The sequence below is a fragment of the Podarcis tiliguerta genome (genome assembly GCF_965153285.1).
Source record: "Podarcis tiliguerta genome assembly, chromosome: 3".
Taxonomy (NCBI): domain Eukaryota; kingdom Metazoa; phylum Chordata; class Lepidosauria; order Squamata; family Lacertidae; genus Podarcis; species Podarcis tiliguerta.
The window spans coordinates 31599080-31626048 of NC_139536.1; the positions used below are offsets into that span (position 1 = coordinate 31599080).

The 26969-nt window shown below is 41.1% G+C and overlaps 1 protein-coding gene across 6 annotated transcripts in view; it reads right to left on the bottom strand.

Moving 5' to 3' along the window:
- Nucleotides 1–25186, bottom strand: part of CDC42BPA (CDC42 binding protein kinase alpha) — a 153627-nt gene extending 128441 nt beyond the window's left edge. For all 6 annotated transcript variants that reach the window (XM_083434380.1, XM_083434379.1, XM_083434378.1 and 3 more), the window contains exon 1: nucleotides 23441–25186. In XM_083434380.1, the coding sequence (XP_083290506.1) occupies nucleotides 23441–23618 (178 nt within the window). In that variant the 5' untranslated portion in view covers nucleotides 23619–25186. The remainder of the gene's footprint in view (nucleotides 1–23440) is intronic.
- Between the last annotated feature and the right edge of the window lie 1783 nt (nucleotides 25187–26969).

Genomic DNA, 26969 nt, shown 5'->3' on the forward strand with positions numbered 1-26969 from the left:
ATTTATAGACCATAAAAATATCCAAGCAGATAACACTACAGATGAATACATAAGTACATGGAACCATATACCATGAAACGTTTCCGTATTGAAGCTTCCTGCTTGAGGCTTCCGGTTTTCAAATGTTTTGGAACTCAAACTGTCTTCCGGAACGGATTACGTTCAAAAACCAAGGTACCATTGTAAAAACAATACTAAACAGAATGTGGAATTCCTTTTGTATGTCAGCCATAGGCAAAACTAGTAACAGTTTATTTTAAATATGTGTTCTTAATCTTCTGGGTAAGTCTACATCTGAACCAAACAGCCGCTTGAGATCAAGGTGGCATCTGTCAAATTAATTGTAAATAAGCTTTTGCTCCACTACTCTACAGTCAGATCTAAAAACAGGAGCACAGAGAATCCTATACAAAGAAAGAAAGAAAGAAAGAAAGAAAGAAAGAAAGAAAGCAGGCTACACTAGCTTGCTACAGACAAAAAAGTGGTCCATGCAGTGATTTCTGACAGTATATTCAGCAGCAGAAATGAACACAATTTTCTCACCGAAGACTAGTGTTATGTATTAATTTATATACTACCATATTTTTTGCCTTATAGGATGCACTTTTCCCCCTCCAAAAATGAAGGGGAAATGTGTGTGCGTCCTATGGTGCGAATGCAGGCTTTCGCTGAAGCCTGGAGAGCGAGAGGGGTCGGGGCACACCGACCCCTCTCACTCTCCAGGAAGCTATCCGCAAGCCTTGCAAGCCCGACAGGAGTTCCTGCAGTCTCGCAAGGCTTGCGGGCAGCAGCCTGCAGCCCGAAGCACGGGGCACCCTCCGGAGGGCGCCCCGTCCTTCGCGCAGGTGTCCACAAGCCTTCCGAGCCTGGCAGGAGTTGCCGCCGGGCTTGTAAGGCTTGCGGGCAGCAGCCTGTTCTGGGGGCTGGGGGGGGGGGCGAAAGAAAATATTTTTATTCATTTCCGCCCCCCCAAAAACGAGGTGTGTCCTATGGGCCGGTGCGCCCTATAGGGCGGAAAATACGGTACTTAAGCCAAAATCGGCTTTACAAAATATGAAAACCAACTATGCAACATTGCTAAAATACACCATAATTAAAAAATACTCCTTAATTATAATACACAATAAAATAGTCATGTTAATAAGCAGCAATAAGATAAGAGCGGAAGTTCTATGAATCGGTAACTAAATAAGGTGAATAGGAATAAAATGATAGTTCTCATAATAGAGGGATATAAGAAGTTGGGTAGAACCCAGATCATAATCAAAACATCTAAACACAGAATGCCTATAACTGTAAACATATCAGAACGTGCTCGCTTAGTCCTTTTGGTTGGCCCACTTTTTTCTCTAGCAACCGAATAACGCTGTGAATATTAACAAAAATGTAGCACATTCAATGAGATACCTTGGACAAATCCATTTTGTCCTGAAAGGAATGTGTTGTTTGAGAAGAAACCGAAGCAGTGCAGAAATCTAGCAAGCTGATGTACAGCTGAGATCTGGAAACAACAACTATGTTATACATTTGGAGACAGAGGTCTAGAATTATGGATTTAGAGACAGATTTAGAGACAGATCTAGAATTTACAGCTTTACTTTCAGACTTTAAAGCAATTGCTTCCTCCAATAAGAGACCGTTCACTCTATAAATCCTAATGTGAAAGCAAGTACCTGTCAGGAATTTAGACAGCACCAGAGTGACAATCCTCCAGATCTAGTAAGACACAAGAGACTCCACAGTCAGTTGCCCTAGGGCTATAGGTTGAAATATAAAGGCTGCACAGATCCTTGTGAAATATGATTTCCCCCCCCCCTGTTCACTGTTAAGAACTAGATACCTAAAATGTAGCCAATGTGGCACCTTCCAGATGTTATTGACTACAATTTTCTTATTACAACAGGCTTTTGGGAAATGACTGATTTTAATGGGCTTTTAATAGCTTTGAAAGGGCTGGTGCTGTGCTGTTTTTATTGCAATTATCTGTATGTTTTTATATAGTGTGTGTGTGTGTGTGTGTGTGTGTCAGTGTTGTCTGCTCAAACCATCTTGCTCCATTGAGCAACCTGGCCACTGAATACTGCACCAGCTGAAGTTTCTGAACCATATTCAGAGGCAGCCCCATGTATAACGCATTGCAGTAATCTACACATTGCAGTAATCTAACCTAGAGGTTACCAGAGCATAGACAATAGAAATTAGGCTATCACTGTCCAGAAAGGGGTGCAGCTGGGTGACCAGCTGAAGTTGATGGAAGACCACCTGAGCCTCAAGTGAAAGCAATGGACCCAGAAGTACCCCAAGCTGCCGACCCACTCCTTCAGAGGGAGTGTAACGCCATCAAGAGTAGTCCACCTCCCATCCATCTATTCTAGAGAACTGCCTCATTCTTATCTGGATTGAGGTTCAGTTTACTGGCTCTCATCCAATCCGTTACCGAAGCAAGACCATGTTCCAGCACATCCACTGCCACAACTGCAGGTGTAAAGGAGAAGCAGAACTGTGTGTACTCCAAAACTTTGGATGGCCCCCATTCAGCAGTTTCATTCTTATGTTAAATAGCAGGGAGGGGGTTAAACTGTGAGTAAACCCACAGTGGGGACGCGGGTGGCGCTGTGGGTAAAAGCCTCAGCGCCTAGGGCTTGCCGATTGAAAGGTCGGCGGTTCAAATCCCCGCAGCGGGGTGCACTCCCGTTGTTCAGTCCCAGCGCCTGCCAACCTAGCAGTTTGAAAGCACCCCCGGGTGCAAGTAGATAAATAGGGACCGCTTACTAGCGGGAAGGTAAATGGCGTTTCTGTGTGCGGCTCTGGCTCGCCAGAGCAGCGATGTCACGCTGGCCACGTGACCCGGAAGTGTCTTCGGACAGCGCTGGCCCCCGGCCTCTTGAGTGAGATGGGCGCACAACCCTAGAGTCTGTCAAGACTGGACCGTACGGGCAGGGGTACCTTTACCTTTACCTTAAACCCACAGTGACAGCTCCACAGGGCTGAAGAGCATTCTCCAAGCATCACCTTCTGAAGATGACCATCTAAGTAGGACTGAAACCACTGCAAAGCACTGCCACCTACCCTAACTCAGTCAGCTGCTCTAGAAGGATACCATGGCTGATGGTATCAAAAGCTACTGAGAAGTCGAGGCAAAAGAGGGCGAGCCCCGTCTGCGCCGGCCCTAAATAAGGCAGGCTACGCCCCCCCAGCCACCCGATTGGCTGGCTGGGGGGGACGACGCGGCTGGGATTCCCCTGCTCTCGTTGGGGCTGGAACCAGCCCCCGCTCACGTGGGGTGGGCGTGAAGCCCGCATCCCCACCTCCTGGGCAGGCCGGAAGTGGCTTTGCCCTTTTGGGAAGCAGAAAAAGAACAGGTGGATGTAAAAGAGAGTGTAAGTTCAACTTTGACTTTGCCAGTTGTCTGAACTACAGGAAGGTGCCAGCAACTGCAAAGACTTCAGTATTCAAAGAACACTGGAACAAAGACAATCCCTGCTCCTTGGCCATAGGACATTCCTCTTTGTGTGTGGTCGGGGGAGGAGGGAGTATGATCAAGAACTGAACATTCCTGAATGCCACATACATTTTTTAAATACCGTATTTTTCGCCCCATAGGACACACCGCCCCATAGGACGCACCTAGTTTATTTGGGGGGGGGGAATAAAGGGGAAAAAAATTATTCCCCCCCCCCCAGTCCAAGCTTCCCCCGACTCCAGCCCCCAGAACAGACTGCTGCCTGCAAGCCTTGCGAGCCCGGCGGGAGGCTTGTGGACACCTTCCCGAAGCATGGGGCGTCCTCCAGAGGGCACCCCGTGCTTCGGGCTACAGACTGCCGCCCCAAGCCTTGCGCGCGGGAGGCTTGCAGACACCTTCCTGAAGCACGGGGCGAACTCCCCCGGGCTCGCAAGGCTTGCGGATAGCTTCCTGAAGCCTGGAGAGCGAGAGGGGTCAGTGCGCACCGATGCTTCTCGCTCTCCAGGCTTCAGCGAAAGCCTGCATTCGCCCCATAGGACACACACACATTTCCCCTTCATTTTTGGAGGGGGAAAAGTGTGTCCTATAGGATGAAAAATACGGTATGTTGTAATATAGCAAAAGCAGAAAATTAGTAATTACAAAAGCAGCCCAGGCCCATATTAAACTTGGTCTTGTAAAAGAGCTAGAAAACTTGTTATATGAAAATAATAAAATAATAAATAGCTTTACTACTTATTGAGAGTGTACTGTTTTCTCAGTTCCAATCCTTAAAGGAGAAAAAAAGATGAATCAGGGGAGGGGGTAGTATGTGTCCTTGCCAAAAGTATAAATAGCAGTAAGGAATGAAAGAGTCACTTTACCAAAGCCCATTACAAGAGAAAGACATTTCTCTGATCTTTCACAGCGCAGATGGGGTCTCAAATGCCAATCAGTCATTCCTAGCCTAAAGGAGAACAGGTGCTGTTCACATTCCACACAAGGCAGGTAGAAAAGCAAAGGGACCTGTAGAGCCTCTCATGCCTGCAGAAGCATCTAGAAGAGTATGGGTGCAAACAAATACTACAAGAGAATATAAAAAGGTCAGTGTACATTTAAAAACAGCTTTTTATAACTCTTTAATTCAAAGTAAATAAACCAAAAGACCCTCCTGATCAGGTATATTGTGGCAGGATTTAAAATCTCCATTACATATTTAGAGCTGCTTCTCATTTCAAAATGGAATTTTCCCAGGAATCATGGTCAAAAATAGGTGCAAAGTATCTATGTACAACAATCCTCTTTAACTAGTACAATGACTGGATCTAGGAAACCATCAGATTCTGATCCTACTCAATTAACAGACCTTGAATCCAAGATGGCTGCATATATTGCTATTCATACTTTTATTTTTTAAGACATAACTTGGGAATATCTCTCAGCCCTGAAATTTTATCATGAGTAAATGTAATAAAAGCAGTCCTTTTACAAACACATATCAGTCTATATAATCTAGACCAAAGACAGCCAACAAACCAAAAATAACTCCTCCAACCGTTTTATCCCGCTTCTGGTGACTTAGCAGAAAATGTCACAAAAGAAACAGTAATATTGTGAAACAGAGATGCAAAGCTTTGGCCATTCTTTTGGATTTTGAATACAATATGGAGGCCCAAGTGAGTTTGGTGGTGCTACGGAGAAGCTTGGTTCAGCATGTTTTTAATTTTGCTCTGACAGATGAGTACAGTGTCATGGCCGGGAACTGGTGAAAGCAACACTGGTTTAAGCAGCATCTTATTCAAAGTAGCAGCTGTACAGTATTTTAGAATAGTTAAAATACCTTACTGTTGCCTCTTTTTCACCTCTTATTGCTTCTCAATTATAGCGTTTTCTTCAGATTAGTGAGGACTCCTGTGGGAAGAACAAGCCAGTTGTTTTCTATATTTGGATCTTTATAAGGTTCCAGGGCCCTTGGGTCTTCTGATTTCCAGGGCAAGTGTCTGACTTGGTTCAAGGGCTGCCTTCCTCACCTAAGCCTGAGCATATCAGGTATCCTTTCTGAAGACAGAGGTAATTAACTGTTTCTGCATACTGAAAAGATATGCTACCCACTTTTGGAATCACTGTCAGAAACTCAGAAAACAGCTGCAAATGTCAAGTGCAGGTCACAGTGACCTGCAGGAGACCATTTCTCTTTATCTTCTCTTTCTCGGGACAAGTCATTAGCAGCATGTCACTCCTTCTTCCTGTCTCACTGTCTTTGTACTCTAGCATTAGTCCAAATCACAGTTATTTGCATTTGGACCTTTCTACCAGGTGCATTTAGGCTTCCACCTGCTGGTTCTCTACTGCCAACCTTCGATTCATATAAGGTAACTTACCCATCACCTACCTCTATATTGCTATCTACAATAGGTACTGTTTAAATTTGTCATCATCACATCATTAGAGCTGAACGATATTTCAACTCATTGTCTGAAACTGGTATGAAGTTCAGGGGGCGATACCGGTTTCAGACTTTTTGAGCTGACAGTACATCACGGCTCCATGGTTGCCGCCACCACAGTGCGTTTCACTCCTGCCTGGCTGCACTGTGCTGGCAGAGGCCATGAAGCCATGATGTGTTGCCAGCTCAAATTGCCTGCTCACCCATCTGCCTGCCTGCCTGCACATTAGTAAGCAGGGCGGGCTGCCTCCCCCCCCCCCCCCTTTCCTGGTCGGTTGCTCCTCCTGAATGAATTCACTGCCATATGCTATGTTAGTACCTTCACAACCTTTGATGCAATAAGATTAAGAATGCCCACTTGCCACCAGTATTGCATACTGAAAGAGAACCAAATACAGTGGTACCTCAGGTTAAGAACTTAATTCGTTCTGGAGGTCTGTTCTTAACCTGAAACTGTTCTTAACCTGAAGCACCACTTTAGCAAATGGGGCCTCCTGCTGCTGCCGTGCCGCCGCTGCACGATTTCTGTTCTCATCCTGAAGCAAAGTTCTTAACCCAAGGCAATATTTCTGGGTTAGTGGAGTCTGTAACCTGAAGCGTATGTAACATGAAGAGTATGTAACCCGAGGTACCACTGTATAGCAAAGCAAGTATCTACAAAACAACTACAAGTTTAATCACTGTAACATGACTTGTCCTTCTGTAATATATATGTATTGTTTAAGGGTGCTGCTGCATCTAAAATCACTATTTTACCACAGCCCTGCCTACTCTGGACAGGAAACTCTGTCTACCCTGCAGAAGTACAAATGATCGTTTTGGATCTGGTAAAGACAGATCAACCTGTTGCAATCTGAGGGTTTTTTATTTTCAAGAGTTCAATGTTAATAAACTATTTTAAGGTTTCCTTAAGGCTTAAAGTGGCACACACTATTATTATCAAAACCATTTATACAGAAAAATTAGCCACAAAAAGAATATATAAAATTAAAAAATTAACACAATCCCATTATAAATAGAAAGCCATGTCCTTAGCGGTTGCACATTTTTTCTGCTTACAAGAAGTTTCCACCTAAACGCACATGAAATATGAAGTATGAATTGTTAATATGAAACATGCAATTTACACAAACAGTTTTAGGGACATTTCAACTACTCAAATGCATTTGGTATTTTACGTGGTGTGGTAAATCCATTGGTGTGGTGACGGTAGAAGGGCACTTAAATCTGCTTTCCTAGATTAGTTTTTGTTGTAGCTAGGAAGGGGGGATTAGCCTAATATTTTTCATTGACTAACAAGGCAGAAAAAAATCAATAGATTTCTTCAGTATGTTTTGCCCCTACATATTTCATAAGCCTTTGTAACGTAAAACGTAGTTTACTATATAAGTTTACTATAGTAAACTTAGTTTACTATAAAACTTAGTTTACTATATATACTTTTGCTGATGTTTACTGTAAACATCAGCAAAAGTACTGTGTAAGTTATAATGTCTTAGGAGGACTATGTTATAGGCATGTTTCTGGGTCAACTCTACAACAAAAACTACACTCAGGGTAGGATTTTGTCCCAGCCTGACTGCTGAAAGTATGCTAAACACTGCTTTAAAACTATTTTTAAGAAGACAGGAACAAGCTTTCAGAGTTCCATATACAACTTTATTCTATTCATAGGCTGTATTTTGCTTGAGCTTAGATAAATCTTTCTTCCTTTCATTAAGATTGCACCACTTTTGTTTTAATTTGTTGTTTTACTGAACAGAGATATAAAAGGGCTAAGCCTTATAGACTGAAAAGCCATAGTAATGTTTTCTTTTTCAATGCAAACAATGAGTTTGTGAATCTGCATTGCTTTGGTAATATTCTGCACATACTACCATAGTATCTATTTTTGTTGAAGGCGGCTTTGTCAGTCAATAAATAGAAAGACAAGAATGAAGAATTTAAAAACACCTCACCATACGCTGGCCTCCTACACTGACTAAGGGATTATGAGGATAAAGCCAACTCACACCAGGAAAGAAGCAGCTTAACACAGTTGTATGCAAAACACATTTTTCCTGCCTTTTCATCAGCTCACATTTTAGATCTATCACTGTTAAAAGCAACTCACAGGCATGGCAAAATAATAATAAAAGGAAGTCCTCTCTATTGAATCTTGCCAGCCCTACAAACTCACTAGTCTTGTGCATTTTCAAATAAATCCACAAATCTATTAGACCGCCTTAAACACACACCTATGTTGCTTACTTAGGAGTAAGCCTCCCACTGAGCTTTTTTAAAAACGTCCCTTCATGATCTCCTGGAGGCATTTTTTACTGGCTATGGCCAGTCATATGAATGGCTACTTACAAGCCCACCTAAAGAAAAATATAATAGGAGAGATTAAGTTCATGAAAAAGGGAAGGCACAACAATGTTTAAAGATCAGAATGCAGATCCCAAATGGAACAGCACTGGCAGGCTGGATACAGTCTTAGGCATCACTTGGGCGCTGAAATGCCTGCTGTAAAACAACTGCTAGGAAATAGAGGTTTCCCCAAAAGCTTGTTGGAGGACCCAGCACAAAATTATCGGTGAGGACAAATAAGGTTCCTTGAAAGACCACTTCTCCAGCACGGATACCGTCTCCTGACATGGCATACAGATGGAAAGGAAAGATTGAAACAATTCTAGGTCACTCTCTTGGCATGCCTGAGGCTAGAGTAGGGTGACACCCACACATACTGAGAGGTCCCTCTAAAAGTGTTGTATAATCGAGGTGTTTATGGAAAACAATGACTCTCCTGAGCTGACTAATTCATGTGTAGAGAAAATTGGAAACCATAGCTGCGAAGAATTTTCTCCTTCATACCTTTCAAAGAACTTAAACTGCTGAAATGCCTTTTGTCTTCAAAACTAAGTTCATTCAAGGTCCTCAAAATTCCTGGGCATTCTTTTTAAAAAGGCTAACTCCACCCTTTTCCTTTCTTTTGAGAACAAAGCTTTTGCTGCAATTTATCTGACGTTGCAAAACACCCGAAAACCCTAGATTAAAATTTCCACATTCTCGTTTCAGGGAAGGGTCGTAGAAAGCTGTGATTACCCCACCCCCTCCCAAAAAAGTGGTAGCGATTTTCTGGCATTAAACAGAGATGAGAAAGAGGCAGAGGTGGAAGAGTATTATTTTGGAGCAAACATTATCACAAAGGTAACAGCTTAGTCAAAGACTTGGGTGACATCCAATGATGGCTTCTCACCTACACAATGAAAAACTACTTGTGCAATGGGGCTTTCTGTTTCTCTTTTCTCCCAAATTTGGAGTCACATGGGGGGCTGTGGGAGTCAGGAAATAAGGACGCCCTGCTGCACAAGCAGATGGGACGTGGGTGGGGCTGTGGTCTAAACCACGGAGCCTGGGGCTCACCGATCACAAGGCTGGCAGTTCGAATGCCCGCAACAGGGTGAGCTCCCGTTGCTCGGTCCCTGCTCCTGCAAACCTAGCAGTTCAAAAGCACGTCAAAGTACAAGTAGATAAATAGGTGCCGCTCTGGCAGGAAGCTAAACGGTGTTTCTGTGCGCTGCTCTAGTTCGCCAGAAGCGGCTTAGTCATGCTGGCCACATGACCCAGAAGCTGTACACCGGCTCCCTCGGCCAGTAAAGTGAGATGAGTGCAGCAACCCCAGAGTCATCCGCAACTGGACCTAACGGTCAGGGGTCCCTTTATCTTTACCTTTTAAGGATGCACTGCTTCCTCTACAAGGTACAAGGCTACCACCTTGCTAAACAGGAACATAGCAAACTCTCTTATACAAAGACCACTGATTCATCTAGCTTGATTTTGTCTACACTGACTGCCTCTCAAGCAGGAAGTCTACCCCAGCCCAACCTGGAGATGCCAGAGATTGAACATGGGAACTTCTGTATGCAAAGCACATTGTCTACCACTGGGTTACAACACTTCCTATAGATCTAGACCTAGATCTAAGCAGGTCTGGGTCTAGTTAGTACAAGAATGGATGGATGGATGATTGCCTGGGAACCACATGTATGCTGGCTTAGGTTCCATTACAGCAGAAAGGAAGGATGTTAACGTAAGAAAATGAAATAAATGCTACAACATTCTTTGACTTCAGTGATTTTTCAACACCAGATGTGGAAGTAAGCCTCAAACATAGTTGAATATATGTTTAAAAGAACACAAAGATACCTTGTTAGTGCTTTTGAAAATGAAACATGTTCCATTGCCTGCATGCATTTTCATTAACAACAATGTGAGGAAGAAACTGAGTAGGAAAAAGTGGCCTTACATAATCACACAGACTTGCAACATGGGACAATTAGTTTTGCCTTTTTCAACTAACCAATATTCAACCACCTCAAGCATTTGCTTGCTTGTGTTTGGCATCTGTTTTTTATTAACTCAATCACAATGCTAGGTAATGACAATTTAAAAAAAATGGAAAGCAAATTCAGTTTAGTCTCTGACCACCTTGAGCTCCTACCACCTCCATGTAGGAGACGGCCAAAGAAGTATGGCAGCCATTGTGGTGCAGGCTAGAGTGTTGAGCTAGCTAGCACCAGGGAGACTGGAGCTCAAACTCCTGCTCAATCACAGAGCTCACTGGGTGATCTTATTTTTATTTATTTATTTAAATATTTTAAAAGCACACCTTTGTATAAAATATCACAAGACAGTATATAACCTAAAAACACAATACTACAATATGTACAATAAGAACGTCAAACACATCAGTAAAAACTGGTCGATAAAAAAAAATCTCGGTATATTTTACTTATTGGACCTGTCTCTAACCTAACCTACCTCATAAGGTGGCTGTGAGTATAAAAGGAGAGAGTAAAGAACCATGCATGCTACTTTGAGATCCTTAGAGGTAAAGCAATAAAATTATGGAAGCCCAAGTAGTGGAAAATTCATGCTCTGAAAGATTTCACTTTTTTTAAAAAAAGTTGATGAATTTTTAAAATAAAGACAAAATACAAACAACATTAAACATACTGATACAAAAGGGAAGAAATGAAAACTAAAATGGTTAAGAAGGGAAGAAAAGGGAAAATAATAGCCTACATTAATTAATGTGATGCATCTTTCATAATCACAATCCAAGGCATCCAGAAATCATTTTATTTCTAATGGTTGTTAACTACCACAGGAGAGGTCAGAAAGCTTTCTCTATTGCTATTAATGCTTATTTTGGTGCTTCCTAATGGACTTACAGTGAAATCATATGTATATTTACTCTGAAATATTTCCCGTTGTTTTCAATCTTTTTACTCTTAGGAAAGTGTAGGCCAGATTGCAGAATAAATTTAGGACATTTCTGTGTTTTAATATGAAACCTTTGTGTTTTTATGGAAGGAGGTTGGTTTTGGGGAGGGGGTACCGGTAGTTAAAGTGCATGGCCTGAGCAGTCTCTCAGCCACAGGATTTCCTGAGGTTTTGTTCTTTACCATACAGTCACATAATAGACTGTATGCAACTTCCTACTGCAAACCAAAAGGAGTTGACTAAGCTCAGAAATATTACATGACAAAAGGTTTGTATATCCTGATGACAGCATGAACAGTTCACACCTGGTACAAGCTCAATGGCACTTTTTAAAAGATTCAGTTTAACTCTCTTTTATAATGCCAATCCATCAGTAAACAGCAACTGCCTTCCAAATATTGCTATTCAACAAACTTTTACAGCATTGGAAAGGACTTTAATTTGTTTTGCAGTCTTAGCCATATTACCACTGTATAGTTTAACTTTAAGGAGATACTTGACATTGCTGGTGTGTTTTAGAGATTTTGAGCTTTCAGGATAAGGCTATTAACTTGCAAGCACTACAAAGTATATTAGGCAACAAACCATAATAAATATTCAGAGGCAAAAATGTAGGGCATGATCCACTCAAGTGACTCTTTCTGCTCTTTCCCCTATTCTGCATACATTGCAGCATTCTTTTCCTATGAACCCAGCCATCTCTTTCCTTTTCCAGGCACCAACCCATAAGGGTTTTTTTTTTACTCTAGAGCATAAATAACTTTCAAGCCAGGGTCTGGGGACCAAAGGGATGACTGGATCTATCTCTATGGCAAGCACAAAGGAGTCTTGTTTAAGAGGAACAGGAAGCACAATGGAAACTGTGGTAAATAAAAAACAGTAACAAGAAATAACAGGTCTACATAGCTTTAATCACTCAGATAGATAGTGGGCCAAATCAAAACCATTAAATAACATTACATATACAAAATAAATTAAACAGTACTGACTTGCATATTGGTGCAATAACATCAAATTTAATTATTTGTTACTTGGTGAAGTTCTCATTACAGTTTGATGAAAATTACATATCTCACTAGTACATGCATTCAGTTTTACCAATAGAAGTTGGTTAAATAAAGCCATTATATTATTAAAGTGTCTCCACTTCTCTGTGATGAAAACAGCAACAACTCTCCAACCTTAATTAAGATCAAACGAAGTAATTAAAATACTGCTGAGGCCCAGATCCCCAACTCTCAGGTGTTTAATTACTGAACCCCTCTTCCATTTATCTAACTTAAAATTCAACATAAACAAAATTAAAATTTGTTTTCTGAGAGGCAAGTATGTATTACACCACAATAGTAAAAGAGAATGCAGTCGAGATGCTCAAACCTTCTTATTAAGAGGGAAATTGCTATGTACCTGGACTGGTGAAGGTATGTTACCTATGGAGGAAATATGTGCTTTTTAATAATAAAGCCTGAGGGACATTCCTTATAAATATCCAAAAGCTGCTCTGCACTTTCATGTGTCTCAAGTCAAGGGCTAACCCAGTTTTTCAGTGCTCTAGGAAAATTAAAATACACACAACACACACATTCACGGCATCATGCCATGCCATTATGCTGAGAAGCACAACAGCCCTCTGGGCAATAAAGAGTATACTGGGATATTTTCATTTTTAATTTCAGTAACTATGCTATTACCCCATTGCAGTCCACATTAGTTAATCTGAACTAAATGCTAGCTCTGGATTCCTGAGTACAATCATTAACATAAATTAGAATCACTACGACCTTTCACTGAAAAAAGGAGAGGGATCCAGAAGAGCTGACAGCAACTCCCTCCGCAAAATATTTACATAGCTGAGGCAAGCACTCCTGGAATTCACCTTCCAACACCTTGCATGCAGTGCAACTCTTTGCAATATCCGCACTCTGGCCAGTCATTCTGTTTGAATCTACACCTGCCTTGTCCAACAAAGTGACACTGGGAGATGCTGTTATGTGAGACAGGTAATATGATGGTGTAAAGGGGGAAATTCAATTTGGAAGACTGGAGAACAGAAAGAAAAAAGGAGAAAAAGAGGGCAGAATTATCTTCCAAAGAAAAATAAGCGAGAAGGCAGAGAAACAGAAAAGAAGGGAAGGGTATAGGTGTGAAAGAGAGAGGGGATTATGGGGACATTCAAAATACATGGCATGGTAGGAACAGTTCATGTAACCTGACTGAACTGTACATATTACTGGAAGTCACTTAAAAGTGAATTAATTAATGATGATTTATTGTCATCTTATGCTAACATAAAAGTTGCCCTGCAGGATGCACTGAAGGACCATCTAATCCATCATTCAGCCTCTGACAGATGGTTCTGGGAGGCTCACAAGCTGCACATGATGGCGATCCCCAATTATTTTTCAGCAGATTAATCTTGCAGCAAACTTATGCATATACACAGTGTTCCTGATACAGAAATAAAAGTAGCCACAGAATTGTAATCTTAGATGTTAATCTGAACTATTCTTTCACTAGTCAAATGTATTTTCCAAACTGGAGGGGAGTGAAAATGAAACACATTTCCTATGATGACCTAAAGCGTTTAGACAGATAATGAAATTCTCCAGAAACTTCTATTTGAAAAAGCATTTTCTATAAACTCTTCCTAAGCACATAAAAATCACAAAAAGAAAACAAAAGTATATCTGTGTTAGCTTCTACAAGAATATTAATATCATTCCAATTAGGACCCAACAGAACAGCATGCTTAGTCAAATGCATTGCAGGGGATAGAGGAAAAAGCACAGCTGTTCAAAGTCTGTTAAGAATTTAGCAGAGCCAAATGCAAGCCAAACTGGGTAAAAATACTTGGATTTCTGAACAACTGCCCTGTGGCATTTTCTGTCTGAAATGTTAAAATCCAGATTTCTGGGTGTGTTAAGAACTATTTTAGGCAATTGCCCAGCAGCTACAGAGTCCATTCATGAAACAGGCACTGTTATATATAAATATGGAAGCAGTATACACTACTCTTACAGTCTAAGATGAAATAGCCCTTCAGTTGAAGTAAAAGCCCATTAATTACTGTCAACTGTATATACATAATCAAACAGATGATCAAAAGTATCCAACAGCTTCATCCATTTCTCACTATAGTTAAAAGTTACAAATAAATATGAGTGGGAAGCTACAGCATGAGAACACTCCAGAACATGTACTTGATGGTCCATCTCTCCCCATATGAACTGACCCGGACCCTGCAATCATAATCTGAAGCCCTTCTTTGTTTGCTCCATCCATGAGAGTTCTGGAGGATGGCAAAAGACAAGAACGGGACTTTCCTGCAGTGGCTCCTCATTTGTGCAATGGTCTCCCCATGGAGGCTTGCCTGATGCCTTCATTACATATCTTTAGGCACAAGGCAAAGTGCCTTCTTCTCCCAGGCCTTTGGCTAATTGAACAATTGGTGGCTTCTTAATTTGGTGGGGGATAATTGTTTTTTGTTTGTTACTATGTTATGTTTTTGTGTTTTTATATTGCAAACTGCCTCGTGATCCTTGTATGAAGGGCAGTACAGAAATTTAATAAATATTATTATTAATAATAATCCAAGTCATGCCACTAGAAGCCAGTTTTTTCTTCAAAGAAGAAATGCCTTTGGTTATAACAATTATAATGAATGAATCACCATTCATTCATTCAGGTTATGCATCATTTCCATTGTCAAAGAACAAACTCTAAGAAATACCTTAATTTGGAATGAAAAAATTTAAAACTTTCAAAAATCATTTACTTTTAGATATCCTAAATATGAAAATATAAGAAAAGAGGGAGGGAAACAAGTGTTTTAAAGTGTTTTAGTGTTTTAAAGCCGTAACATTAAATTTTGTTGGTGTACCAGGAAATGAGGCTCAGTAAACATGCATGCCAAAAGAGGTTATGTGAACCAGCAATCGCATGGCTTCTCAAGTGGCATGAGATTTTATCAGCAATACACCTGAAAGAGTCAATAATGGGTGTTTCTGAGCAAACACTCCCAGATTCAGCATTGTGCTTAGTCATATATCCTACACTGGAAAAAAATATTCATTAATATGAACCTTACAATAGGCGCTCACAGATTTCCTGTTAAGCTTATTCTATTCAGCAGCATTTGTAGAACTGTTAAAAGCTAGGCTCCCAGATAAAGTAACGTATCTCTTCCTTCACAGAATGTCCTTTTCAATCTTAATTATTTTTTCTTCCTTCCCCTCTCCCTTCTTTCTCCACTGGTATAGGCAGAATAGTCCAATGGTGAAGAGAATGTTACATATTACATGTTACATATTAGCTCAAGGAAGTCCAACAGTCACAAATTTTACAGAATCATGGGATTAAAATGGTTATTCTGTACAGTATCAGCCTTGCTTTTCTGCAGAAAAGAAAAAACATTTTAAAAATTGCAGAGTGGGAAGGGCGTAACTAGCTGTCATCTTAAAAATATTTGGTAACAGTGTATCACAGATCTGCCAAAGTAGGTAAGTGAATTCATTTGATAACGAATCAACCAAGCAATGAAGCAACTGCAAGACTATGCAACAGTGTATGTAAATTATATCCAAAAGATCAGGAAAAATAGGCAGAGGTGTAACTTTGCCCTCAAACTCCCTACTTATAGCACTGAAGGATTCTATGTAGATTCTAGATGTTTCTTCTACCTTATAACAGCACCAATACATTTTAGTTTAGCAGGGCAAAACACACCTCTCTCCACCTCCACCCCAAGTCCTAACTTCCATGGTTGTCAGGGAAAGTAACATTATTCGCAAAGTACGTTGTTTTGTTATGAGTTTAATTAATAAACTTAAAAACGAACTCATGGCTCTTGCAGGCAAAATACTGGATTAATTCTTAAAGCTTCAAATATGCTTAAGCCCTATTTAGTTCATTAATCATGTCATGAGGCTTGCAACATAGCTTCTAAAATAGTTCAGATCTCTCTATTTTTATGTTTTTCTAACCAAAAGCATACCAAGTATCTCAGGATGGAATAGGAGGAATTCCTAAAATATTTGTAGATGCAGCATTAAATAGTTCTCTCCTGTTCCCATTTAGTAACTTAGCTGCAATCCTCTGAAATTAAAACAAACAAACTTCAGCCGTCAGGCCAAACTATACATATGTTAAACACACTTCTTTTTAAAGTGTCTTCAAAACTGGCCACTTTTAGTTTGAAAGTTAAAAAAAACAACAACTGCACAAGGACCTAATAAAGGATCCTGCACTTGTTTCAAATCTCCTTGCCAGCCATTATTTACATCCAAATATGGTATAGTATTGGTAAACAGCACCTCTGGGGGCAAAAAGTAGCCAGGGGAGCTTTTGGTCAGGAGCACAGACTGGATCAGGGCCCATGCAGCTGCTTTTCCTTCAAAATAAGAGTGCCCAGATTAAGCACACATTTAACGTCATAGGTAGTGCAGCTCCTGTCAAAGTGTCTCCTAAGAAGGGCATGTTGAACCCACCACCCTCCATCTTGAAGTCTGCAAATCCAAGGCTTCCAAAACCAGCAAGCGGATGTAAGCCCTGGGAGCTTTACAGCATCAGCTCCTAGGCTTAAGTTCAAGGTAAGGAATCCTGTGGGTGACCTGAGCACCCTGCATGCCCCAATCTGAGAGCAGTGCCCAGCAAGATGAGGCATAACTTCTTTTTCACCTGTCTGGGAATACTTTCTCTCAACTTTCCTCATCCTGGATACAATCTCTGTCAAGGGATGAGACACCCCCCCCCCCAAGGTGAAATTCCCACCACCAGAGATGTAGGCGGCTCTGCCCTAAACTCAGGGTTGCTATAGGATAGTGGCTTTCCACCTGGCTGTTCCCATCCCAATAGCTCCTCCAAAAGCTTCCTTTCCTCCCTGGGGCTTTTGGCTTGGCCCTCTACACCTCTGAGCTAGAGACTGCCAGACTCCCCAACCTGCTGCTCCCATCCAACCTGTTTGCGTAGGCCACTCTTCCTGACCCCTTTCCTCTTTGTCTTCTCCAGTCCTACTCTTCATATTCCCTTTCCGCTGCCTTCTTGGTTTCTTCAGGCCATTTAATGGTTCCCAGTGCCATGAGGCCACATCCCTATAGTGACCCTTGACAGCACCCACTCTTTACAAATCTAGAGATCACCTCAAATAGCTCAAATCATAGTTGGCTTGCAGTGAAGACAACATTTAGGTTGAATTTCTAAGCTCTTTTCAATTAAGAACTATGTATGTGAGAGTGTGTGTGAGTACAGTCTCAAGTACAGTGGTACCTCAGGTTACATATGCTTCAGGTTACAGACTCTGCTAACCCAGAAATAGTACCTCACGTTAAGAACTTTGCTTCAGGATGAGAAGAGAAATCGTGCTCCGGCGGCACAGCAGCAGCAGGAGGCCCCATTAGCTAAAGTGGTGCTTCAGGTTAAGAACAGTTTCAGGTTAAGAATGGATCTCTGGAACGAATTAAGTACTTAACCCGAGGTACCACTGTATATGCCTGCAGTTTCACAGTGGAACAGCAGGTGTGTCTTCTGGAGACCAAAGCAGAATTCCTACGTTAACAAATGGTCCTACATTTATCATAGGCTCTCCAAAGCAGTCACAATAAAACCAGTCAGTACTTAGCAAACCATACAGAAGCAGATCCAAAATAGGAGATGCTGTAGACAAGGCCAAATAATTCGGGGGATGGGGACGGGGACATGTCAGGAAGTTAGTGCTGTAGCATTCCTAATTGTAGGTTTGCTCTGCGTGCTGTTCTCACTTAAAATTGTAACTTCAGCCCGACAGTCTGAGCCCACAAATGGGATACTCCCATGCTCTCCTCCCATCAATTACAGCACATGTTTAAATATTTAATGTCAAATATACAAAAGAAACAATGAAGTTGTATTAATTCAGTGACCAAAAGACAGTTTTATATATTGAAATGTGTAAATTAGACTACTATAAATGAACTCAGCCTTGGAGAAAAGATTATAGTCAAGCACATGTATATTGCTTATCTCATCCTCCAGTTCCAACTCTGAAAAATATATATATGTAAATTTCTGCTATATATGCTGTGTATAATCCCTTTGCTTTCAATGAGAATTTTCTATTTAACTTTAATGTACTTTGAAGGTTTTCGCTTTGCTGTGCTTAAGTCAAAACATCAAAATGTAATTTCCAAATTATAGTAGTCAAACACTAGTAGTATATAATACAACCTCTGATAAATACAAGACTAGCATTAAATGTCAAATCTCTCTTTTAAAAAGATGAGTTGCTTGCTCTATTTTTTTAACATTTCCAGATTAGCTATCAACTGCATGGAATTGGAAGTTCAAGTACTTTTAATAGTAAGGTGGTCTCAAAAACATTCATTTCTGCATTTATTATGCAACGCCTGGGAAAGAAGTAACATTCACCACCCCCTGCCACATGCATGTGAAGAAAACACTTCCACATATACATACTGGGGAAAGGACATCCGCCCCCCCCCCCCATAGCCCTTCGTGCTGCTCCAGGAACATCTTGGGTAGAAGCCTTTTGGAGGGGGGGATACATGTGACTACTGTATGTAAGGGGGTCCTTAAAACTTTCCATGTGCAAGTAGAGATACTCAGGCTGATCAAGACTGCAGCCATAACATTTCCCACTAATAGGAAAAGGAAAAATTCAAAATATAGATTCCCCCATATCATGGAATATTCCACCTTTGGTGGAACAGAACCACCAGCACTTTTCTAACACTGGAAGTATATCAATGACCAGATCAGTAATTCTGACTTATAAAATAACTTAACTATAATACAGTAGAGTCGAAATATGAAGTTCTGTTTTTTCTCATTGGTATAAGACTGTAAATCATTAATAATTGTAGTGGTTGTCTATGCACATATTTCCAACAGGAGTAGCTGAGTTTTAACAGTGATTTCCATACAAGTCACAGCTCGTCACCTGACTTATTCTTGCCACATTATTAGGTGCTTCTGATATATATTTATCTTATTTATTAATTTAAGATAAAGAGCCAGAAGAATCCATGGCATGCTGACTATGTCAGCTCTGAAAACCCCTGCAGGCCGTGAGAACATTGGTACTTCAGCTTTGGTTTGATGCTATAAAACTGAGTTATTGCCATCTTAACACATAAGGGTGTACAAGTGAAAGAGTCTATGTTGTGCAACAATGGGCATACATTAAAAGTGGTGTCATAATGATGAGCTATTACAGACTAAGGTGTGAACCAAGATCCTTCAGATCTCACATATTCTATGAACTCAGAAGGTGGCCTCAGGCAAGCCACTCCCTTTCAACCTCAGTTCCCATTGGCAATATAGAGATAATTCTACCAACTCATGTTATGTGGTTATCATAAGCATAGCTAAGATAAAGTACATTAAGCATTTTGAACATGCTACACCATTATATAAACACCATTATAATCATTTAAATAATAGCTTAAATTACTCCCTATGATTTGCATGTGACTTACTAAGAAATTAAAATAGTATTAGGACTGCAGCCTTAAAAGTTTCCTACTTGTAGCTTTATTTCAACCCTAAAAATAATGCTGATATCTTCCTTGAAGGAAAAAAATGTTTTAAAATTAACCAATACCACACTTTAGCATTTATTTCACTGCTGTATTACTTCTTCTAATCCTCTGCATCCTTGTCCTAAGTTACCTCTTCCAGGGTCACCAGCGACAACGGATGCTGTTATACAAAGGAGGACAACATGCTTTGCATTCTCAAATCTTTCCAGCTGGCAGGCTCCAGTTGCTACAAGGAAAGGATCTCCTTATTCTGTCACTTAAGTGTAACTAGCGTTCAGTGGAGACTAAAATTGCTCATGTATACATGGAGTACACTCAAATAAACAATGTGGCTCAAGAGCAACATTGTTATGTATTTCCAGGATTTATAAAGATTGGTCCTCAAGGATTACAAAATAGTAAGTTATATATGAAAGAAGGTGTTCTGTAAGGATATTTTTACATCCAGAGTATTTTTAAATACTTTTTTAAAAAATAAAGAAGACATTGTGTCTTTCCATAAAAAAAAGAATAGAAGATTTAAAGATCTACTTATGTTAATCTAAAAACAGCCTATCCCTGTCATCTTTTTCCACTACTCCATGACAATTACCGATAATATGTAAAAATCAGAAGCTCTACAATCTTTAGCTACCAAATTATGCTTATTACAACCCTAACATAAAGTCTTTAAAACAGTAAAGGTAAAGGTAAAGGTACCCCTGCCCGTACGGGCCAGTCTTGACAGACTCTAGGGTTGTGCGCCCATCTCACTCAAAGAGGCCAAGGGCCAGCGCTGTCCGGAGACACTTCCGGGTCACGTGGCCAGCGTGACATGGCTGCTCTGGCGAGCCAGAGCCGCACACGGAAACGCCGTTTACCTTCCCGCTAGTAAGCGGTCCCTATTTATCTACTTGCACCCAGGGGTGCTTTCGAACTGCTAGGTTGGCAGGTGCTGGGACCGAGCGACGGGAGCGCACCCCGCCAATTAAAGCAGTAAACTGTTCAATAAATTTACAGTCAGAAACAGTAAGGAATAAGTACGATAGTCTTGGCTTTAACTAAACACAAACATGCAACTATAAACCATTCTATAAACATTTTACCATTCTGCTGCCACACATTTTCATTCTGACATGCATTTTAAAGAAAAGGCAAGTCACAAAGAATTTTAGAAGATCACTTAGAACTAAACTGATTGGGTAGCCATCATGAACCCTAAAAGCTGGAAAAACAATAACCACACAACAGTGTAAATAAAATGTGCAACTTATTAACAAAATGTGTTATCCTTTGCTATACTACCCTTTGCATATAGGGTACATCTTTAAGCACGTTACAAATACATGATAGCATTCCAGGAAAACATTCTTCCCACCTTCAGTTTTGCAAACTATTACAAAGCGGCTACAACAGAAGAAAAGATGGGTCTGCAGGGCCACTCCATTACCTCTGAGAGACCAGTTCCATTAGGCTCCTCCCTCCCTCAACTGTCAATTAGCAGCAGCCATTCCATCAGGCTGCAGCAGAAAGATGGGAAGAAGTGTTAATCCAGCTCTGCTGGGAGATCAGTTCCAGCAGGCTCTTTCTGACCCATTTCCAATTAAGCTGGTCATCCTAATAACTTTGCAGCCAAGTTTGCTCCCCTCCCTCCCCACCGTTTGTGTTATGTCTTTTAGATTGTGAGTCTGTGGGCAGGGATGCCTTGTAATCTTATGCAAGCCAAAGGGAGCCACTTTCCCTTGAAAACAGCAAAAATGCTTTAAATACATAAAATAATCACCCTCCTGATCAAACACAATAAGACTGAACAAAATCCAAATCAAGCCCATGTCAATGACTTCAAAATGATGTTTCCTACTGAACTGCTACAAATATGAGTGAGCTGCTGCAGCCTTCACAAATACTATTCACACCCATCAATGTAACTGTAAATTTAGGTGAAAGCAATGAAAATTCAGATGCTCAGCATGTTTCTGCAAATAATTTTTGTCCCAAAGCACTGTCCCTAAGAAATTAATATAAAAAAGCTGAAGACAAGTCACGAGAGCAAAAGCTGTAGCCCTTATTCCCTACATTACATTTCCTGTTTCCCATAATCCCTACAGGAACTGCACTATCCTACAATTTACCTTCAAATACTCTTTGTTAATATACGTACTTGCTTGCCTGCTCTCTCTCTCTCTGTAAATTATACAACCATACACTTCAAACAAACTGAGTATCTGAAATGAAATGAATATTTTCCTTTGGTAGTTGAAAAGTTTTATGTGAGAATAAAGTAAATTTAAAGACTACAGAGGTACATGTACAGAAGTATTAAAATCTTTATGATAGTATTTTATCTTTTGACAGTGTACAGTGTAAATTCCTAATGAGAGTACTAATTTAAAAATCTGAAGTTAGTTCAAGAATCATGAAACAACATTCATTTGTCAAAGAGCTCTCACTGAGAGACTGAAAGATGTACATTCAATGTGATGGAGCCTTACTGTCATATTCACACCGCTAAGTTTATCCTGCTTCACACAGATATTAATCTATTGATTTAAACCTGTTTGGTACAACTTTAGAAAAACATTTTACATAAGAGAAACTGCCAAACTTCATTTATACAACCAGGTTAACAATTTCAATCTAGTTTTCTTTTTAAAGGCATCTAGTCAGGGATATGACCTAATATCAAGCTGCAACTGTTCTAAACCGTGCCAGAAACAATACAGAAATGTCTAGTATTCTAATTATTTCAATGATGCTTACTACCAAGTAACTGGGTATAAAACTGCAGTGTTAAGTAACACTTAGGCTACAATCCTTTACCCACAGAGATCAATGAGACTTACCGTACAATAAACTGTTCAAGTTTGGACTGTTAGTGCCTAAGCTGCCTTAACTATCTGTACAGCAAAAATGCAGAAAAAAAGAACAACCTGCTATGCTTATTTTGATTGCAGGGCACACAATGGCTTTCTTTCAGGGATTTTATTATGAAGATCCTGGTTATTTGATATAACTAGCTTAAACCAAACCGGTTTAAAAAATTTCTAAAAACGTTTTAAGTTCTCTTGTACTATTTTGGTCAAACATTTTTAAAAATACATGTTTATCTATAGTATGACTTTGACATTTGAAGGTCATACAATAACTGTTCTCATGTGACTTCATCTCTTGTGCTCTAACTACTGTATATTTAGAAGGAAATAAATAACCAGCCTTGTCATGATGCCAGCATTGTTCAGTCACCAATTATCATTTGACTTTCATTAAAAATCCTGAAGTATTACAATACTGTGTTTAGAATGAGAACATGCACATTTGCCTGCCTACCAACTTTACATTTTTCCAATGTGTTTTACAGAGGTCAACAGTAGCTGAGGATACATCTAACCCTTTTGTACTCCCACTTCCCCATTTTTTTGCAGATATTGCAAATATTTCAGGCAAGCAAAATACAATTTCACTATCTTTTAGCTAAGCAAACTTATACATATATATAATAAGTCATATGGTTTTCCACTGTCACTCATTCTACAGATGTAAACTTCAAATGCAGAGCCTTAAAAGGCCCATCATCAAGACCAGTACTCCCTAGGAGATGTGCACCTGAGATTCCTGATGTAAAATTATGGTTATTCACCAGTTTTGTATTGTAAAATACAAACAAAAATGACTTAGTAGCTATAAACTCTAGCTATAAACACATGCAATCTTAAAATAAATCATACCAGAATACTAAAAGTGGACAGGAATATCATGTTTGATCAAACTTACCCCATTCTAGATACTCCAGAATATTCTTCTCTCTCCTCAGGGGTGAATTATTACATTCATCATAAAGGCAGATGAGTATATCCAGCAGCGTTTCCACACTAAAGCACTGCCCATTTGTCTGAGTTGGTCCATCCAAAATAAACTGTTCCAACTGTCTCAAGCGTACCTCTCCAGACATGATTGCTTCAGTTCTTAATGGGCCTCTCCTCAATTATTATTACTGGTTATTTTCGAAAACTCTAACACATCAGAATGTTTTAGTTTCTAAAAAGTGTTTTGAAAAGTCAGTGCTTCTTCAGGGATGGTGCTGAAGGTACAATGCATCTCAAGAATTCCCACTCTGAGTACTCTGTCTTGGTCAGCTGTTTCCACACACACATACACACACACACAATATATACAGGATATTGGAGAAAAATAATTACCCTAAAATCTCTTTTAATACATTTAAAAAGAGAAAATATATATTTTATACATTTAAATAATAATATTAAAAAGAAACCCAACCCAAGACTGAATCCACTCTTCCCTCATATAGATGCGATTTTATTCTTTCTTTCTTTTTTTTTAAAGGTCTCCTCCTTCATTCAAAATTCAGATCATGCAACGTAATCCCGAAACGAATCCTTACTGCATCATTAAAGTGTAAAACCCCCATCCAATTTGCACCGGCGATTCACTTTTCGAGGAAAAAGCAGCAGAGGGAAAGATCGCTGGAGATGGGGAGAGGGGAGGCCCCCGGCGAAAAACAAAATGCACAGGCTTGGGAAGGTCTAGCGCTGGAGAATATCCGCTGCTGCTGCCGCCTCCGCCGCCGCCACCACCTCCTCCACCACCACCACGGCTTCCACCTCCACCACCTCCACCTCCACCACCCTTTGGAAAATGCATCAGTGGCAATTCTTCAGAGAGCGGGGGGTGGGGAGAAGAGGAGGAGCAGCAGCAGAAGGGCAGGAAAAGTCCCCGGGAAAGGAGCCTTCTTCTTCTTCTTCCCCTCAGGGTCGGGCTCCCTCTTCTCTCTCCCGTCGCACCAGCTCCTCTCTCCGGCTACCCGACCAAGAAAGGTGAAGTCTTCATTTCCTCAGGCCGCCGCTCCTTCTTCCCGCGGGTGCATTGGAGGGGCGATTATTCGCCCTCCCTGGAAATGCCGGCCAAGGGGAGGCTGAGCGAATAATCCCTAGCAAATCCTTTCCATGTCGCCGCTGCTTGTTTTTGTCTTGCGGGTGGCGGAGGAGGAGGAGGAGGAACAGGGTGACTAAGGGGGGCTCCTTCACACACAGCCGGCTTCCCCCCCCCCTCCACCCTGCCGCTGTTTTCCCAATCCGGGTGCCGCGTTTAAGGCATCTTCTCAGGGCGACGCGGCGCTGGTGCTGCAGCTTCCCGGCCTCCTTCTCCTCACAACTGCCCGCCCGCCGCCGCCGGTTTCCTTTTCCTCCTCTCGGCCTCCGCTTCTCCCCCGCCCCGCGGCTGCTCCTGACGCCCTCACGCACAAACTGCCGCCGCCGCCGCCGCCGCTACTGAAGTCTCGGGATCCAACATGGCGGCCTCTTCCCCTCACCCCCCCCTTCTCTCTCGCTCCCCAGCAACTGAGCCAACAGCGGAGAGGACAAGCCGCGGCTGTTGGGAACGAGAGAGAGCGAGGGGATAGAAGGGAGGGAGAGAGGGAGAGACGAGCTGGCTTCGGAATGGCCGAGCCTGGGAGGGATGATGCTGCTGCTGCTGCCGCCGCCGCTTCTCTCGCAGCACGGAATGCAGGGATACAGGCGGACTGAGGGGAGGGGACGGCAAGCGCGGAAACGCCCTGCGGGCTGCTGCAGGACCAGGTTGCTAAGCAGAGCTGGGAGATTGTCTTTCTGCCTCTTGGTCACCTCGCGAAACTGGCTCCCTGCTTTTTCTTGTCTCATGGATCCCTCAAAGGAGGGATCCCCCCCATCTGTCTTTCCACCCCCCCCTCTCTCTCTCACACACACATACACAAACACAGTCCCTTAGGGCTATGAACCCCCATTCCTAGTTTGCATTGTAAGCTCCCACCTCTTAAAAAGGGCACCCTCCCGGGTTGGGGGCTCTCTCTGTCCCAGAGTATTTAATAGCCCCCTTTTTATTACTTAAAAACGAACAGGAAAATCTTGGTTTATTTTTTTAGGAAAAGGCACTTGGGTGAGGAGAGCACTCATTATTTCAGAACTACAGCTATTGACTTTTTTTTAACGAATCAGTTGAAAAGGAGAATTAAAAAAAACTAGGATGGCCTTGATCCCCCTACATTAAAGGTGTAATTATACCCATTTCCCCAGGAGAAAGCCCCATTGAATTCAGTGGGACTTTCTGAGTAGACACATTTAGCATTGTGCTGTTAATGTTTTCACACGGTGTCATCCACACAACCTTATTTTCCTTATTCCCTTATTTTCAAAGTGCCCGCAGAGGATCACTACTCAAAATGCAGGGTTGCCAAAGTAACTGCCCCATCACACTGATTTGGCACTTCCATCACACACACTGAAGCTTTTGTTGTAGGTCCTTCCAGCACTTTCCATTTTTAGGTAGTCCTCTTTCTATTGTATGTGTATTTTCTCCCCTACTTGCCCACATTCACCCTTACATTTCTTTCTAGATCCTGCTATCTCTTCCTCCCCTGTGTCTGCTGCATATGCATGAACGTGGGCAGCGGGGGGGGGGGGGAGAGATGAAGCTCCCCCCCCCCCCGTTTGAGTTAATAAATAAAAATACTTAACTAGCTGACCAATCACATCACAGACAGCTCGGTTCTGCCCCCCAATACAAATCCTGCCCCCTTCAACATAAATCCTAGCTACTCCCATGTGCATAGGCACACAGTCTGCAAACACAGAAGTATGGTGGGGACATCATTTTTTAATATACAGGGAGACAAAGGTGTCTTAACAAAGGCCAACATTTCTAAATAACTTGAACTTTTACAATTACTCTAATTTCACAACTTCTTGCTGAAACACATTTTTCCATATTTTCTCATCCAGGGCAATAGACTGTCTTTAAAGCCAAAGCTGCAGTTTGGGGAAAAGGCAGGGTTCGTAATAGAAATTGTCTGCAACTTAAATATAAAAAGGGCTAATGGATTTCCATTATGCTAGCATGTCATGCCAAGGTACACAAAGGTATAAATAAAATCAACACATATTAAGCCCATAAAACTTAGTGTTTTATTCCAGATGTCTTGCATGATAATATCACCCCATCGTAAAGCATCATCCCATTTCAAAAGTTCCATGAAAATAATGAACTAACAAATCTAAGTTGTGGGAGATAACATTGGCATGGAAGATTATTTCTACACCCAATGGAGTTTTGCTTTCCTGCAAAGTTTAAATTTTTTTAATGTTATAAAGATTTCTGTTGCTATGAAACAACAAAATGAAACCTTTAAAATGTTTTGGAGGATTTATGAAAAGATAGTACAAAAGAGGAATGATGTATTTTAAAAATGAGGAATGGTAAGTTGATATTAATAGCACAATTGGAGACATGTCTACGCAGAACCAAGTTC